This window comes from Athene noctua, chromosome 6, assembly GCF_965140245.1.
Source record: "Athene noctua chromosome 6, bAthNoc1.hap1.1, whole genome shotgun sequence".
Taxonomy (NCBI): Eukaryota; Metazoa; Chordata; class Aves; order Strigiformes; family Strigidae; genus Athene; species Athene noctua.
This window is the reverse complement of record NC_134042.1, coordinates 49,631,700-49,646,185: the sequence shown is the minus strand read 5'-3', so window position 1 is coordinate 49,646,185 and position 14,486 is coordinate 49,631,700. Positions and strand designations below refer to the sequence as shown.

The 14,486-nt window shown below is 51.0% G+C and overlaps 1 protein-coding gene across 2 annotated transcripts in view; it reads right to left on the bottom strand.

Moving 5' to 3' along the window:
- Positions 1-14,359, bottom strand: part of TXNDC16 (thioredoxin domain containing 16) — a 41,772-nt gene extending 27,413 nt beyond the window's left edge. The window contains exons 1-9 of one of the 2 annotated variants that reach the window (XM_074908957.1): positions 13,795-14,359; positions 7,933-8,136; positions 6,897-6,979; positions 6,139-6,212; positions 5,261-5,335; positions 4,804-4,925; positions 4,211-4,301; positions 1,965-2,121; positions 327-493 (exon numbers count right to left, since the gene is read on the bottom strand). In XM_074908957.1, coding sequence (XP_074765058.1) covers positions 327-493; positions 1,965-2,121; positions 4,211-4,301; positions 4,804-4,925; positions 5,261-5,335; positions 6,139-6,212; positions 6,897-6,979; positions 7,933-8,101 — 938 coding nt within the window. In that variant the 5' untranslated portion in view covers positions 8,102-8,136; positions 13,795-14,359. The remainder of the gene's footprint in view (positions 1-326; positions 494-1,964; positions 2,122-4,210; positions 4,302-4,803; positions 4,926-5,260; positions 5,336-6,138; positions 6,213-6,896; positions 6,980-7,932; positions 8,137-13,794) is intronic. The other variant, XM_074908958.1, reaches the window with a different exon arrangement.
- Positions 14,360-14,486: the final 127 nt, after the last annotated feature.

The window sequence follows — 14,486 nt, the reverse complement described above, 5'->3', positions numbered from 1 at the left end:
ATTAAACTGCCATTAATTTGAGGGCAAAATACAAGCTTTCCATCGTGCTAAGTTTCCTTTCCAAAATCTCTCTTAGTCTGACTGTTTTTCTACTTCTAAGTCAGCAAGAGACTCAAAAGCTTCTATGCTTCCAGTCAGTCTGAAACCAAACTAATCTGATTCTGGACAAGACCTTAAACGTGACATCCTCTTGCAGGATATAGTTTAGCTTTACTGCCTCTCATCCAACTATGAGTAAGCTCACTGACTATCATCCTGGCGGTGGGGTAACCGAGCCCAGAAACACCACAAAAAGCAAAAACCCCAAAACACCTGAGAGCAAATACCTGGACAAAAGGGCAACTCCTGCTTTCCCCAAGAGCTGCCACGCCACAAACTCTGCTGTCCTCCTGTCAGCCTCGTAGGTCTCTTTCTGGCTGAGGATGAACACAAGTGGTAGCCCAAGCTGTAAGTGAACAGTGGAAACCTTCTCTGGGTCCTCAGCAACCTCTGTCTGGAGAATAGACATGGTTATACTGCAGCGCATCTCCACACCGTTGAAGGTACCTCAGCTCTTCTCCTGCACAGCCCAAGCCACCATGTGTTCTCCAGCCACAGAAATAAGGAGACCCTTGAGAAAAAGCCTCCAACCCCGATTCTAAAACATCCATCGAAGCAGAATCCACACAACCCCAGTTAAACTGTTCCAACCTGTCACGACCCTCCCTGTTAAAAACCTGGGCTTTATTATGCATGTTCTTTGTGACTTAGCAACTCCAGATGTCAAATCTCCATTAACTTTTATTTACCTGGCATCTATTCCCTGGGGCAGTTTGAAAACCCCAGCTGCAACATGCAAGAGCTGGTATCGTTCTCCCTTCCTGCCTTGGACGTGCTGCTTCATGACAGCACAGAGCTGCTTAACAAAGTGCCCTCCCTCTGTGGGCCTAACCCAGGAGGCTGGATGAAGGAGGCACTTCCCAGATCATCCACCTGTCCTTTTGGCTGGGCAGAGATGTCACCAGGGGGAAGTTCATTGTCCCGTGGGAAGAGGAAGAACAGGAGCCTCCTGTCCCTTGTGCTCACTGAGGCATGACTGACTGATGTCAAACTCCCCAGGGTGCTCAGTCTCCTGTGGGGAGCCTAGAGGAGCAGCTAAGGATTTGGGTTTGTCTAGGTTAGAGAAAAGGAGGCTGAGGGACGACCTCATGGCTCTCCACTGCTTCCTGAGGAGAGGATGTGGAGAGGGAGGTGCTGAGCTCTTCTCCCTGTATCCAGCGATAGGAGGCATGAGTGTGGTTCAAAGCTGCATCAAGGGAGGTTTAGACTGGACATTAGGAAGTATTTCTCTGCCAAGAGGGTGGCACTGGAACTGGCTTCCTAGACAGGTGGTCGATGCCCCAAGCCAGCCAGTGTTTAAGAATTTAGACAATGCCCTTAATATTTCGCTTTAATTTTTAGTCAGTCCTGATGTGGTGAGGCAGCTGGACTAGATGATCACTGTGGGTCTCCTCCAACTGAAATATTCTATTCTATTCTATTCTATTCTATTCTATTCTATTCTATTCTACCCTATCTTATCCTATATTCTATTCTATATTCTATTCTATATTCTCTATTATATTCTCTATTATATTCTATATTATATTCTATACTCTATTCCATATGTTCCAGTGAAGTCCAAGGGGCACCTCTACCCCATTCCCACTCACAGCACTTACAGACAACTAGAGGGGCACACATGGGTGCCAGGGCTCCCTGGCAAGGTCCAAGCAAGCTGAGCAGTGCAGTGGAGTGTCACTGCCATCCAGCCCGATGCCTGTTCCTTGCTTGGACCCAACCTGGGAGCTTTGTCATTAACCCCATGGAGAAGGGGCAGATTCCCACACTCAGCCTTGCCCTCTGCTCACACCTCCCTCCTCCTCGCATCCACCCCAGCTGCCCTCATGCCCACAGCCCAAGCGGTTCCTCTTTCCCCGTCATACCACCAGAGGAGCCCCCATGAGCTTGAGGTGCCTGTGGATGTTGAGCATGGTCAGAGCCTGCCCCATGGCTGTCCTCCTGCAGGGCTGTGCCAGGTCCGTGGCCCGCTGGCAGTGGCAGAACAACAGCCGGGCAGACGACACATCAGGCTCATCATCACTGTGAGAGAGACAACAAAACCCACGCTGAGCTAGGACATCCACCACAGGGTTTTAAAATGACCCGACAGAATTACCATGTTTGCTGACATGTTTTACAGGGCAGATGATCCTCAAGTGCAGGGTTTGGGAGGTTTGTGGGACCTCTTTAAGCACCCTACTACTGACAGGTACAATTGTGTGCAGGTGCCTTTCAAAACTGTGCTGAACATCTAATGAAGACCCTGGCTCACGAGGTGTAACTGACCCCAATCCCATAACAGTTGGTCCAGCTCAAGAAGGACACTCATTAAGCTTTTCTCAGTGGGACCAGCCACACCACTGTTAAAGTCTACAATTTTGCTTATGTCTTTCACCTCACTGATGACACCTTGCAGACTGTATAAGGAATATTTCACCTTTTGAACAGCGTTGGTTTTAGCTGTGCCAAAGGAAGCAGTGAGATCAACTTCCCCTGGTGGTTCCCTCATTAGTTGCTCCCACTCTGATACCATCACTGGTGTCGGGCTGGGGGTTAACTTTGGGAAGATATATGCCTTTTCCTATGCACCTATTTTCCACCTCTAAACCAGGGATCACCTTCTTTGCAAAGGGTTCTAAGATCTCTCTATGGAAGAGTAGAAAGTAGTAGAAAGACAAAGCCTGATGCCCTGCTTGGCTGAAAGCTAGACATGTTGGTGAAGCCACCACCATTACATCAGCCAAGGAGATGGCCTGCTGGTGTCCTCTCTGCTTTACGCAGAATAAAGCCAATTCCTGTCCAAATTACAACCGTGCCATCTAGTGGCAGCCACAAAATGCTGTCCCTGATCACGATCCTACAAGGACTGGATGGCACCTCGGGGAAGGACCACTTTGGTGCCTGCCCTGGTGTCACCTGTGAAAGCAGGCACATCGTTATGTAAATGTTCTGCTGAAGATGCAACATCCTATGTGAAATTCCCACCCTCCTCCCTCTCAGTTTCCTGGCTGCAGTAGGTCACACCAGCAGCAAATCGCGTTGAAGGATCTGCCTTTCTAATGCAGCTCCTCCCGTGTGGGAAGGAGATGGCCAGAGCTGGAAGGGAAATCCCAAATGCATGAGCAGTGTCTCATGCAGCTGACCTGCAGAACTCACCGCTGCCACAAGTTGCTGAGGTGAAACGTAAAGTGCTTAACAAATTCTGGTGGCTGTTAACACCATAATACAGGTTCAGCTCCCATCTCACAGAATCCCAGAATCATCTTGGTTGGAAAAGCCCTTGCAGCTCCTCCAGCCCAACCATGACCCTCCCCCTGACCGTTCCCAACTCCCCCAGATCCCTCAGCGCTGGCTCAGCCCGACTCTTCAACCCCTCCAGGGATCCCGGGGACTCCCCCCTGCCCTGGGCAGCCCATTCCAACGCCCAACAGCCCCTTCTGCACAGAAATCCTTCCTCAGAGCCAGCCTGACCCTGCCCTGGGCAGCTTGAGGCCATTCCCTCGGGGCCTGGCGCTGGCTCCTTGGCTCCAGAGACTCATCCCCCCTCTCTGCCCTCTCCTGGCAGGGAGTTGCAGAGGGCCAGGAGGTCTCCCCTCAGCCTCCTCTTCTCCAGACTAAACAACCCCAGTAATCTCGGGGAGTCCTGAAACCTCTGACTGCCAGAAGATGGAAGGTTGCAGGCAACACACAGCCATTTCCTCATATCCCTCAGGATGCACCTTTGGCCACTGCAGAGGTGAGATATGGAGCTGGCTGGGCTCTGCTCCAACCCACTGTAGCAGTTCTTACCCTTCTCAGCTGGCCAGACTTGATCATCAAAGCACAAGGCTGAGTGTTTTAAGACTATAACATCAGCTGTATCAGCCGTCCTGAAAACCCATGGCTGAGGTTTGATCAGTCAGCTACGGAAAGGAGACAGGGGGCTCTTCCCCTATAAAATCTCCTTCAGCAAAGTCACAAATGGCGTGGCTAGTCCAAGGCAAGGAACACAAGCAGCAGCTGGTTTTGGAAAAGCAAACCAGATCTGACTGTCCATAACACCCTAATACCATCCCAGATTTGACTTGGAAATCTGAGAAACCTGCAGCAGGGGAGTAGCTCTACCTGGTGGGTGTGTGCTTGGACATACCCAGTGGCTTTCAACAGCGCTGCCTCGGTTGTCAGAACAAACTGGTGGACAGTCCCATAGACAAAAGCTGCCTCCATCACGGCTCTGTGCTCTGGAAAGAGAAAGGCAAGACAAGCTCATCTCAACTCCCTCCAGATTTCCTTCTACATCCTTTCCAGGGGTAAATATCAATGCACAGCCTTTCAGAAACTCTCAGTAAAAAGTCACAGCTGTCTGAAGACACACTATGAAGGTAACTCACTAACTGGAGCTGAACCCTGTTACTGATCCCCAGTAAACACACTGGTGGTGCATGTGAATCCATTCTACTGCTTAACTAGAGATCTGCCCATGGGTTTATTTATTTTTTAAGACAGCAAGCGCTGGCTTGCTTTGCCTCTCAAATCTATCTCTGAAAGTTGATGCTCCCAGCAAAACTGTTGTGGTGCAACTGATCCATTTGGAAACACAGCAAGACATACAGAGGTGGAGAATCTGTCTGGGTTTCCTTGATCCTCCATTTATAGGATTTTGTCTCAGAAACCCAGCTCCCTTGCACCTTAGTAAAAAAGGCTCTGGAAGGAGAGCAAAGATCAAAAGCTGAGTGTTATTACCTGCTGTTCCAGTAGCTGGTACATAGGCAAAGACCATGTTCAACCTCCCTTTCAATGTATTTTCAATGTTCTGAAGATCTGCCAGTGTTTCAACGTATTTAACTTCATTAAAGAGCAGGGCACTGAGAAGTCAGAAAAAACTCATTACCGACTGTTTTCTTTTAAGAGCATATTTGCAGCCACATAACCACGATGGGAAAAACAAGGTAAAATTCCAGCTTCCTGCTGGCAGATCGAAGATTCACAGTCAAATACAGCTGCCCAGATGTGTGTCGCTGAGACATCTCAAGGGCACAGATTTAACAGGGTCAAACCATACCAAAGAGAGAAGCAGCCTTCTGTTTGGCTGAGAGCAGCCTCTGGAATGCATAGGGTTTGTATTTATGCAAAATTTTATATCAACAAGTGAAAATGGAAAGTAAAGGATTTCAGAGAGATGCATCTGCTCTGTACTTACAACAAAACGTTAGCAACAATGGAGTTCACATCAAACAAGGCATCGGTGGGGAACTCTCTGATCAGCATGTTACCTCTAGGGAAGGAAGAAAGCATCACCAGACAAACTATGAAAGATTAGCTACATACACTTATTTAATTTTCACTCTGCTGAATACATCCGTATATCTGCTGGCAGGTATGGCTGAAATGTCAGGATTCAATTTGAGGATTTTGTAGGACTAGGTGTCCAGGCAATGTTGTTTTAGTGAAGTCAGCCCTGTCACTGCCATTGCACTCAGCTTCTGGGGGCTGTTGATAAGCCTAGCACAGACTGGCAGAAGGTCTCTACGTACCAAGAATCACCCTGCAGACCCCCACCATCAGAGCAAATGTTTCTGTGGGTCACGTACAACAGTCAGTGAGAACCGAGCCGATTCACGAAGAAGCTTCCAGCTGACAACCCGTGGAAAGACCAAGAGCTGAACCTTTGCATCCAGGGCAGATGAGCTAACCACGCCAACAGGAAGAACACCTAAGGGGGTTTCTTTCTAGGACTACACCCAAAACCTGGTGGTAACTGTGGAGGACCTGGTGGTGGAAGGCCACGAGGACAGAAGAACACTGATGGAGGATTTATCTCGTGGTGTCATGTAGCAGCACAGTGCTCTGCTGCTCCAAGGAACATGGGGCAGGATGGGAGGTTTCATAATGAGGACAAAGTATCTGCTTTGCCTGCGTTGGACCTTTTGGGGGTACGTTTTGCTAAACTCTGTATGCCACTGCTGTCCTCACAGCTCCTCTCTTCCTACACAGTCATCTATGGTCACTGGCAGCATTTCCTTCAAACATTTTCACTGGAAAGCAAACACAGTGTGGTGCCCAGAAATCCCCTCTCACCTGAACAGGTAGGCTTTCCTTAATGCATTTTCTTTTCCACAGTATCTTGAGACATCCTCTTTGGGACAAATAACCTAGACATTGAAAGCATGTAATTAGACATTCAGCTCCAAAAATGACTACAAATATACAGCATTAAGGCTTTCTTCCATTCAAGAGTGTAAATACAGCCATTCCAAACTTGCTGGGAGAGAAAACAGAATAAAATGGAGTCCAGAGATGGGGATTGGAGTTTGTACTTCAGTTCTCCAGCTCAGGCTGCCTTGATTTGGATCAGATGGGATCAAGAGATACCATGATCTGCCCAGCGTATTCAAAGTGTCAGATCGCTGCTTGCTTATTAAACTCAGCGTGTATCTGGAGGAAATTAAATACATATACACACACACATAGAAGCAGTTCTTATAATCTAATTACACTTGGCTGAATCTGTAATTCCTTCACTTAAACCCAAATAAAATTACAGCTAAAAACCCAGTCCTCTGCTTTGCTGTGGTTGGAGACACAGACACAACATCAAGCATCTCTGGGACACAGGAACCCACCCATGTCCCACAGGCAGAAGGTGTGAGGCAACCCACAAACAGCAGATGTAAGGCCAGCGTAAAGGATAAAAGGGGATGCCCTGGTCTGCCAACATCTGCTTTTTTGTGGGGTCCCACTGCTGCCAGTCCTCAAGGTGGCTCTGTCCACCCTGAAGGAAACCCTGCAGAAATAATCTGCAGAAAGAGCCTGTCCCACTCCTTGTCCCCATTTACCTTCACTACGGAAATGCCATAGTCCTGGAGGGCCTCGGCCGAGTTCTCAATCTGCTCCAAGAAGGGCTGGGCACCAGGAGAAACTGAAACACAAAAAAACCCCTGGTTTCCATTCCTTTCCCTTACAGATGAGAGCACCCTCAGGGCAAGCACTGTCTGTGCACAGTAACAGCAGGGTAAGATCCCCAGGCAAACATCCTCGGGCCACCTGAGCAGCTGTGAGCAGGGCAAACAGGGAGCCCTGGCATCCTGCCTGCAGCAGAGGTGCCTGCGGGGATGGGGCTGGGGGACACAGAGGAACTGGGACTGGTTTTGTCAGACTGGTGCTGCTGTGCTGGGCTGCAAGTCCTCAGAGTGAAGAGCATCCTCTTGCCACATGCTGAGATAGTGCTTGACACAATATGGTCTTGCTCCTACACAAGGAGTAAGGTATTTACTGAAACCAAACTAATTACAGGCAACAACACGAATGCCTGAAGTCTCCCCTCCTTCCTTTCTAACACAGCAGCCTCTCAGTGCTGACGTGAGAGCTGTGCTGGTGTCTCAGCCCACACCGATGTCTCTGGGAAATCATACCTGAGGGTCGTGAAGGAGCAGAACAACAAAGGCAAGGCCAAGGATCTCCTCCTAATTCTTGACAGCCCCCAGGTCCCCTGCATGCAAGAGATCCCCCTTTCCCTGGGAAGTGCCGTGAAAGAGAAACCCAGCCCCTCTGAGGGGACAACTCCTTAGGAGGCTGGATTTCTTTTCCATGGTAGCTCCAGAAAATAATACAGAAAATTAATGAAGAGGTTTGAAGGAGCGTGCCTGGGGACACAGCCAGGAAAGATCCCACCCAAGAGGTCTCAGCCTGTCAGGAGCACTTGGAGCTGTGCAAACACATTTGCCAGCTGAGCTCGCCCAGCTCTTACCAATCACTTTGGGCTTAAAAATCTCAAGAATTGCCTCTTCATTGTTCCACTTTCCCATACACCCTCACACAATTCTTTTTGCTGAAAACCCAGGCTGAGGTACATGCATACTGTTAAATAAATACCATTATGGCTGAAATAAGCCAGGGATGCTCTGCCGGCTTGCAAGCTACTGAAGTACTCCTGGGGGCTCAGCTCCTGCAGCAGCCTTGCACTTCCCCACGTTGGGATGGAGGAAGCACAGAAGAGCAGGAAAGAGAAGGAAGAAACCCATCTGTCCTTTTGGGATGACATGGCTGCTATCAGCTACAGGCACAGGAGAGTCACAACTGGGAAAAAAAATCAAAAACATATTTATATTTTATATATACATACACAGACATATATATGAGTGTCTTCTCTTTAGGTAGATGCAGCATGACTGTAACTTCCAGATGTGACACAAACATCTCGAGGATGTTATGAATTAGTCACTAGAACAGCAGGTGATTCAGACAACTGTAAAGATGACAGAAAAGGCCGTTCTCTTCCCTCTGAGAGGTATCTGCAAGTGTACAGATGCTCAAGGCTTGCAGTTTAGGGCTGGTTTTCTTCTCTCCTTTTTTTTTCTTGAGTCAAACAGAAATTACATGTACAAGCAGAAAACAGTAACAGTATCATATAAAAAAAACCCTACTCAAACTGTATGAATTCTTGTTAAAAAGCTTTGAGGACGCCACTAGCCTTGTAAGTGCCACTGAAAGAGGTGGGGGCCCATATTCCTCACTTCAGACAGTGCCAAATGATGTGGGGAGGTTCAGCAGCCCTCTCCCAGTGCCTGCCCCATCTCTCCAGCATTTGAGGTTTCAGCTGCACCAAATGGGAGAGGGGTTTGTGCAAACTCCTTGGGCTTGTCGTGCCTTGCTTGGTCCAGCCTCATGTTCTGACATCAGTGGCACACAGGAGTAAAACCCATGACCATGACCGTGACCCGTGACTCACACCAGGCTGCAGGGCAGTCCCGGCGGTCTGTCTTCCACACCAGGTCTCCATGTGGAGCTGGTGAGGAGAGGAGCCAAAGAAATTTGGGAGACACTTCAGAGAAGGGAGCAAAGACCGAGCGTGCAAGCCTGCTGCCAGGGTTCACCAGCAGCCCTCCCCAGGCTGCCCTGCCACAGCTCTTTGACTCTTCTTGCTCAGGCTACAGGGCCCAGGATTGCTTCATGTGGACAATCACTACAGGAGGAGAAAACACCTTCTTCCTACTTCATTTCCCTGTTTAATACCAGATTCCTTTGCAGCCTGATCTTCAGGTCTTGGTCTATGCTGCTGAGTGGGCTGGAGCTTGGCTGGTCCCTGGTCAACAAAGAGACAAAGCTGGAACTGAAGCCATGTAGAAGCTGTTTGCTTTGCATCATGAGCTGCAGCTGTTTTTGTTAACAAACGCCCCTGTGTCCATGATCTGTCATTCCCTCCAACACCCTGTCAGATGCTGTCAGCTCAGTATTGCTGCTTTGTGATGAACCTAAACTCAAATGCTCAAAAACAAGCAGACAAAGTCCCTCTGCCTTGCTCCAGGACCAAGGAGTTAGCGACATCCAGGCGTGCTCAACCTTCGCAGGCCCCCTCTCATGTAGGTGAGGTGTTTGGATCAGGCCTGAAAGGCACAAAGGAACAAAGACAGGGCTGAGAAAGGCATGATTTTTTTTTCTTTTCAACTGAAAATCTCCAGTTCTCTCCTTTCCAGCTTTGGGAAGTGCCAGACATTTCTGGTCCTTTGCTCTCCCATCTGTTCCTCTGGCTTACAGAGGGGACAGAGATCAGGGCTGGGGGGGCAACATTTCTTAAATGACAAACTTGGCTACAGCAGGGTGGAAAAATGAACTCAATTCTGGCACGTGGGAACCAGCCCAGGTCAAACTGGACTGTCAAGGAGGTGAGAAGAGCAGCCTCCAATGACTCAAAGACTTCACAGCATTATATCTGGAGAATAATGAATTGGCAGTTCAAAACACAACTCCAGCCTCTACCCAGCCCTGATCTCTCTTCATGTCTCCTCTGGCTCTTGTAGTTTTTCTAGCATCCACCTTCTGCCCTCTCCACATCCCTGTGTGACTGCTGCTCTTCTCCTTGCACCTCTCCCAAAGACAGCCCGGTCTGCCCCAGCACGACCCCTCACTCTGTTCCACCACCTTCAACCCCTCTCCTCCTCCTCCTTTTCTCACCCTTGACACAAAAATGCATGCTTATCCCTTCCCTACTCATGTCCTCTCACCTCCTTGTTACTCCGACCTGCCCAGCAGCTTCTCTCTGTGCCCCATCAATCCAGACTCGAATAGTCAGCTTTTAGGTCATTTCCTCTGTCACCTCTATTCCATCAGTGGAAAATTAACACCATAGGGCTGGGAACAGTCAGAATCCTGTACCACAGCCACTTGCAGGATTACCAGAGATGTGTGAAAATACCAGGGATGTGTGAACCAGCTCTGTGTCACTGCTGGGAAACTTTTAAACCCACGGGCCATGGGGCAGCCTCGCACAGAATAGATGGTATGCAAGACCTGGCTCATGTTTTCACTGTCATACCTCTAAGGCAGAGATAAGCAAGGTGGTTAAGGCCACTGTAGATGACCAAATACATCATAGACACCCAGCACAAACTCTGTGTTGGCATAAAATGCTTGTGCCACATCAGTTCTGCTTGGGAATCCCACAGCTGTAACCACGGGCTGGGATCACTGCATGACCCCTGTGTTCCCAGCTGCTTTCCCTGACCCCTTGCCTCACAGAGCCCCAGTATTTATTACCGAGGAATCCCAGAATCATCTCGGTTGGAAAAGCCCTTGCAGCTCCTCCAGTCCAACCATGACCCTCACCCTGACCGTTCCCAACTCCCCCAGATCCCTCAGCGCTGGCTCAGCCCGACTCTTCAACCCCTCCAGGGATCCCGGGGACTCCCCCCTGCCCTGGGCAGCCCATTCCAACGCCCGACAGCCCCTTCTGCACAGAAATCCTTCCTCAGAGCCAGCCTGACCCTGCCCTGGGCAGCTTGAGGCCATTCCCTCGGGGCCTGGCGCTGGCTCCTTGGCTCCAGAGACTCATCCCCCCTCTCTGCCCCCTCCTGGCAGGGAGTTGCAGAGGGCCAGGAGGTCTCCCCTCAGCCTCCTCTTCTCCAGACTGAACCCCCCCAGTTCCCCCAGCCGCTCCCCAGCAGACCTGTGCTCCAGACCCTGCCCCAGCTCTGTTGCCCTTCTCTGGCCACGCTCGAGTCATTCAATGGCCTTTTTGGGGTGAGGGGCCCAAAACTGAACACAGGAATCGAGGAAGCTGCAGCACATCTCATTCAAAGGAGGGTGATGTTTTTAAGACTCATGAGACAAGGAAGAACCACTGTCCCACTGGAATCATGGACTGCACAGTCAGCTGGGTACCATCTGCATCATCCATGGGCCTCCCTGAACTCAGAGGAAACACCACCAACTTGGACTTAAACACCAATGATGTAAAATCTCCCACACCCCTCAGCAGGATATTTTCCTCCTGGTGATCAATTACCTTCTTGCAAAAAACCTATGCTTTATGTCTTGTCCGAGTACATTACACTGCTGCTTCCTTTTCATTTTATCTCATTCTCTCCGTATCTTCCAGCCTGCAGAGCCCTCAGCTGGCAAGTTTTAACTCCCTAGGTAGATGCTGCTAAATCAGGGGCATTTTGGACACTCCTAAATGGAGTCACTTCAACCTCTCCTGTGATGATCGACGCAGATCAGGCATTTTGTTGCAGCAGGACATTCATCCGGACCCAGCTGGTACAGTTTTTTGGCAGCGTGCTCGCCTGCCTTTCATGCCCTTCTGGCAGCAGTTAACCAGTGTGCTGCCCTTCCAAATTTGCTGGCAGGGAGGACACATAACTTCCAGGACTGAAAGGGGCTATGGGAAAGGTGGGGCGGAACTCTCCATCAGGGGTGTAGGGATAGGACAAGGGGTAATGGTTTTAAACTGACAGAAGGGCAATTTAGATGAGATGTAAGGCAGAAATTCCTCCCTGTGAGGGGGGTGAGGCCCTGGCACAGGCTGCCCAGAGAAGCTGTGGCTGCCCCCTCCCTGGAAGGGTTCAAGGCCAGGTTGGACGGGGCTTTGGGCAACCTGGGCTGGTGGAAGATGGCCCTGCCTGGGGCAGGGGGGTGGGACTGGATGGACTTTAAGGTCCCTTCCAACCCAAACTGTTCTGTGATTCTGTGATAACAGACCCCAAATCCACACGGGGCTGACTCAACCCCTTAGCTACATCAGGCTAAACAGGCTGAAAGCACTCTCCCTGGCATGGCTGGGTGCCCCAGCACAAATATACCTTCTGCTGCTGAAAAATGCACGGAAGAGCATAACGCTGATGGCTCATGCACTTTGGACCATGCAGACAGGTTTCCTTTAGGGTATACAGAAAAACTCCCTGAAAAGCTCTCTGTTCCAGCCTTCTGCTCTGCAGATCCACGTGAATCCTTTCAGTCACACACCACTTCCCAACCAGTAAGCCCTTCCCAAACGCATCCAACTTATCCAACTTCCTTGCAGCCAACTTGTCTGAAGCCAGAAGCTGTCCCAACAGCTGTATTGCCTGCAAATTTCTTTTCTGCTGTAGAGATGATAAATTGGCTCTTCAGAGCCAAAGAAAGCATCCTTGGGATCCCACTGAAGCATATCTGGATAACACTGACTCTCCAGTGACAAGCCACCATGGGAAAATGTCACCCTGCTGCCACTTCACTGCCTGGGAGGGGCAAGGTTTGCCCTGCAGGTTTTTAATTCATCAGAAGACCACACAGCCCCAAATCACATGCCTGACAATTGTTGACACATACTGCTGACAACTGTTGAAATATTGCTTATGTCAAGCAATATTTAAGTCTTTTTTTTTTTTTCCTGGGTGAGGTTATGCGTTAGTTTTATGGAATCCTATGCTTGCTCAACAATAACCTCACTTCCTTACCAGATATTGCATTATTTTGCGTATTTTTTACTACACATTCCCCTTCCCTGCTCATCTTTGGAAAAGCAGCCGGTGGAGGCAGGGGTTGCAACCCACAACCACAAGGCCCCTGCAGCCATGTCTCTGCATCGTGTGTCGCCGCGGCCGTGACCCTACAGCTGTGGGAAGACGTTTCCATCGCGCTGGACCCTCCGACAAACCTCCCAGCCAGGCTGCAATGCCAGGAGCCATGACAGACTCATGAACTGCTTCCAGCCAGAAACCAGAGCCTCACTGCAGAGGTATTTATCCTGCATTTTATCCACAAACGCTGTTTCAAGCCGGAACACTGCCAGGCCTTTTGTGCACAGGCACTTTTCAACCAGCAGAGTTTTAAGGACGTTGCAGATTGCTGCGTAATCAGCCCGTGGAGCAAATCTGTGCCGGGGCAGCTCACGAGACCAGAGGCACATGTAGCACACCATGTCGGATGATAACGGAGCTCTGCTCTGCGCCATAGCCTCTCCTTCCCTGCACCAGACGTGCCCGATTTTCAGTGCAAAGGCAAGATAGGGGCCTGCAGTCAGGGGACGAGGGTGCCTACAGGGTGCAGGAGCAGCACCTCGCAGCGCAGGGATCCTTCTCCAGGATCATCAGCAGAGGTGGGAAATGCATTGACATCAAAACACATATCCCAGTCCGCTCGTTGCCTAGTGTGCTTTGCCTCTCTGAGTTGTTTTGGTTTTTTTTTTTTTGCGGCTGCCCCGTCTCCTTTCATTTCCCGGAGAGTTTCACTTTCATTTTCACTTCCAGGTCCCACTTCCCAGCACCCAGTTGGGCCTCACTCACTAGCCAAGGCTGCAGGAGGGACACTGGGAGAGGAGCGCTTCGATGCCCATGCACAGCATCGCCCGCTGCTGCTGCCCCAATACCCCCATTTAGTCCATCCCTGGGAACCAGCCCCCCAAAAGTCCCTGGAAAGCAGCTGGCAACAGGGTGGGGTGCTGAGCTACCTCCAAGATGGCTTAGGGGTGTCACCTACCTGGGTGTCCTGAAGTCGTCGTCCCTCCACCACGGCTGCTAGGGGAGCGTCACGCCTCCAGGTCTCCCCTCGGCCTTTGGGGTGGGCGGCCTGGCCGTAAGGCTGGAGAATGTGGGATGCCAAAAAAATAAAGCTGTGCCTGTCCAGCCCTTGCAGCGGTGGGATCTCGGAGCCCCGAGCTCTCTCGGTTGTGGGTGTCCCCGAAGTGTCCCCCTGGCTGTTACAACCCCTGGGTTTTCCCTACAGCCACAGGGACACCGGCCCAGAGAGAACAGCCTCGGAGCTACACTTGGACAGCCCCCACGCCCCCGGAGACCCAACCCCCGTGGGGCTTCCTCCCGCACACCCACGGAGGCTGCCGGGGGGCCCAAATCCCCCCCCCTCACCCCCCCGGCAGCTCCGGGGACCCCTCTAGGAAAATTCTTCTGCTTCCTACGGGAACCCCAGCGCCGACCCCTCAAGGCGGAGACTCCCTGCCGCTATTGCAGCGGGGTGTGGGGGGGGACACACGGGGACACCCCGCGTTGCTGCGGGCTCCCCCGCCCGCAGCCGCACACCCCTCGGCCTCCCCTGGCGCGCCCGCCCCGCCCTCAGGCGGGCGGTGCTTTTCCCGCCCCCGGGAGAGCGGCGGGAAGCGGGCGGCGGCGTCAACCCAAGAAGCAAAGAGGCGACCCGCGGGGGCGGCCCGTGAG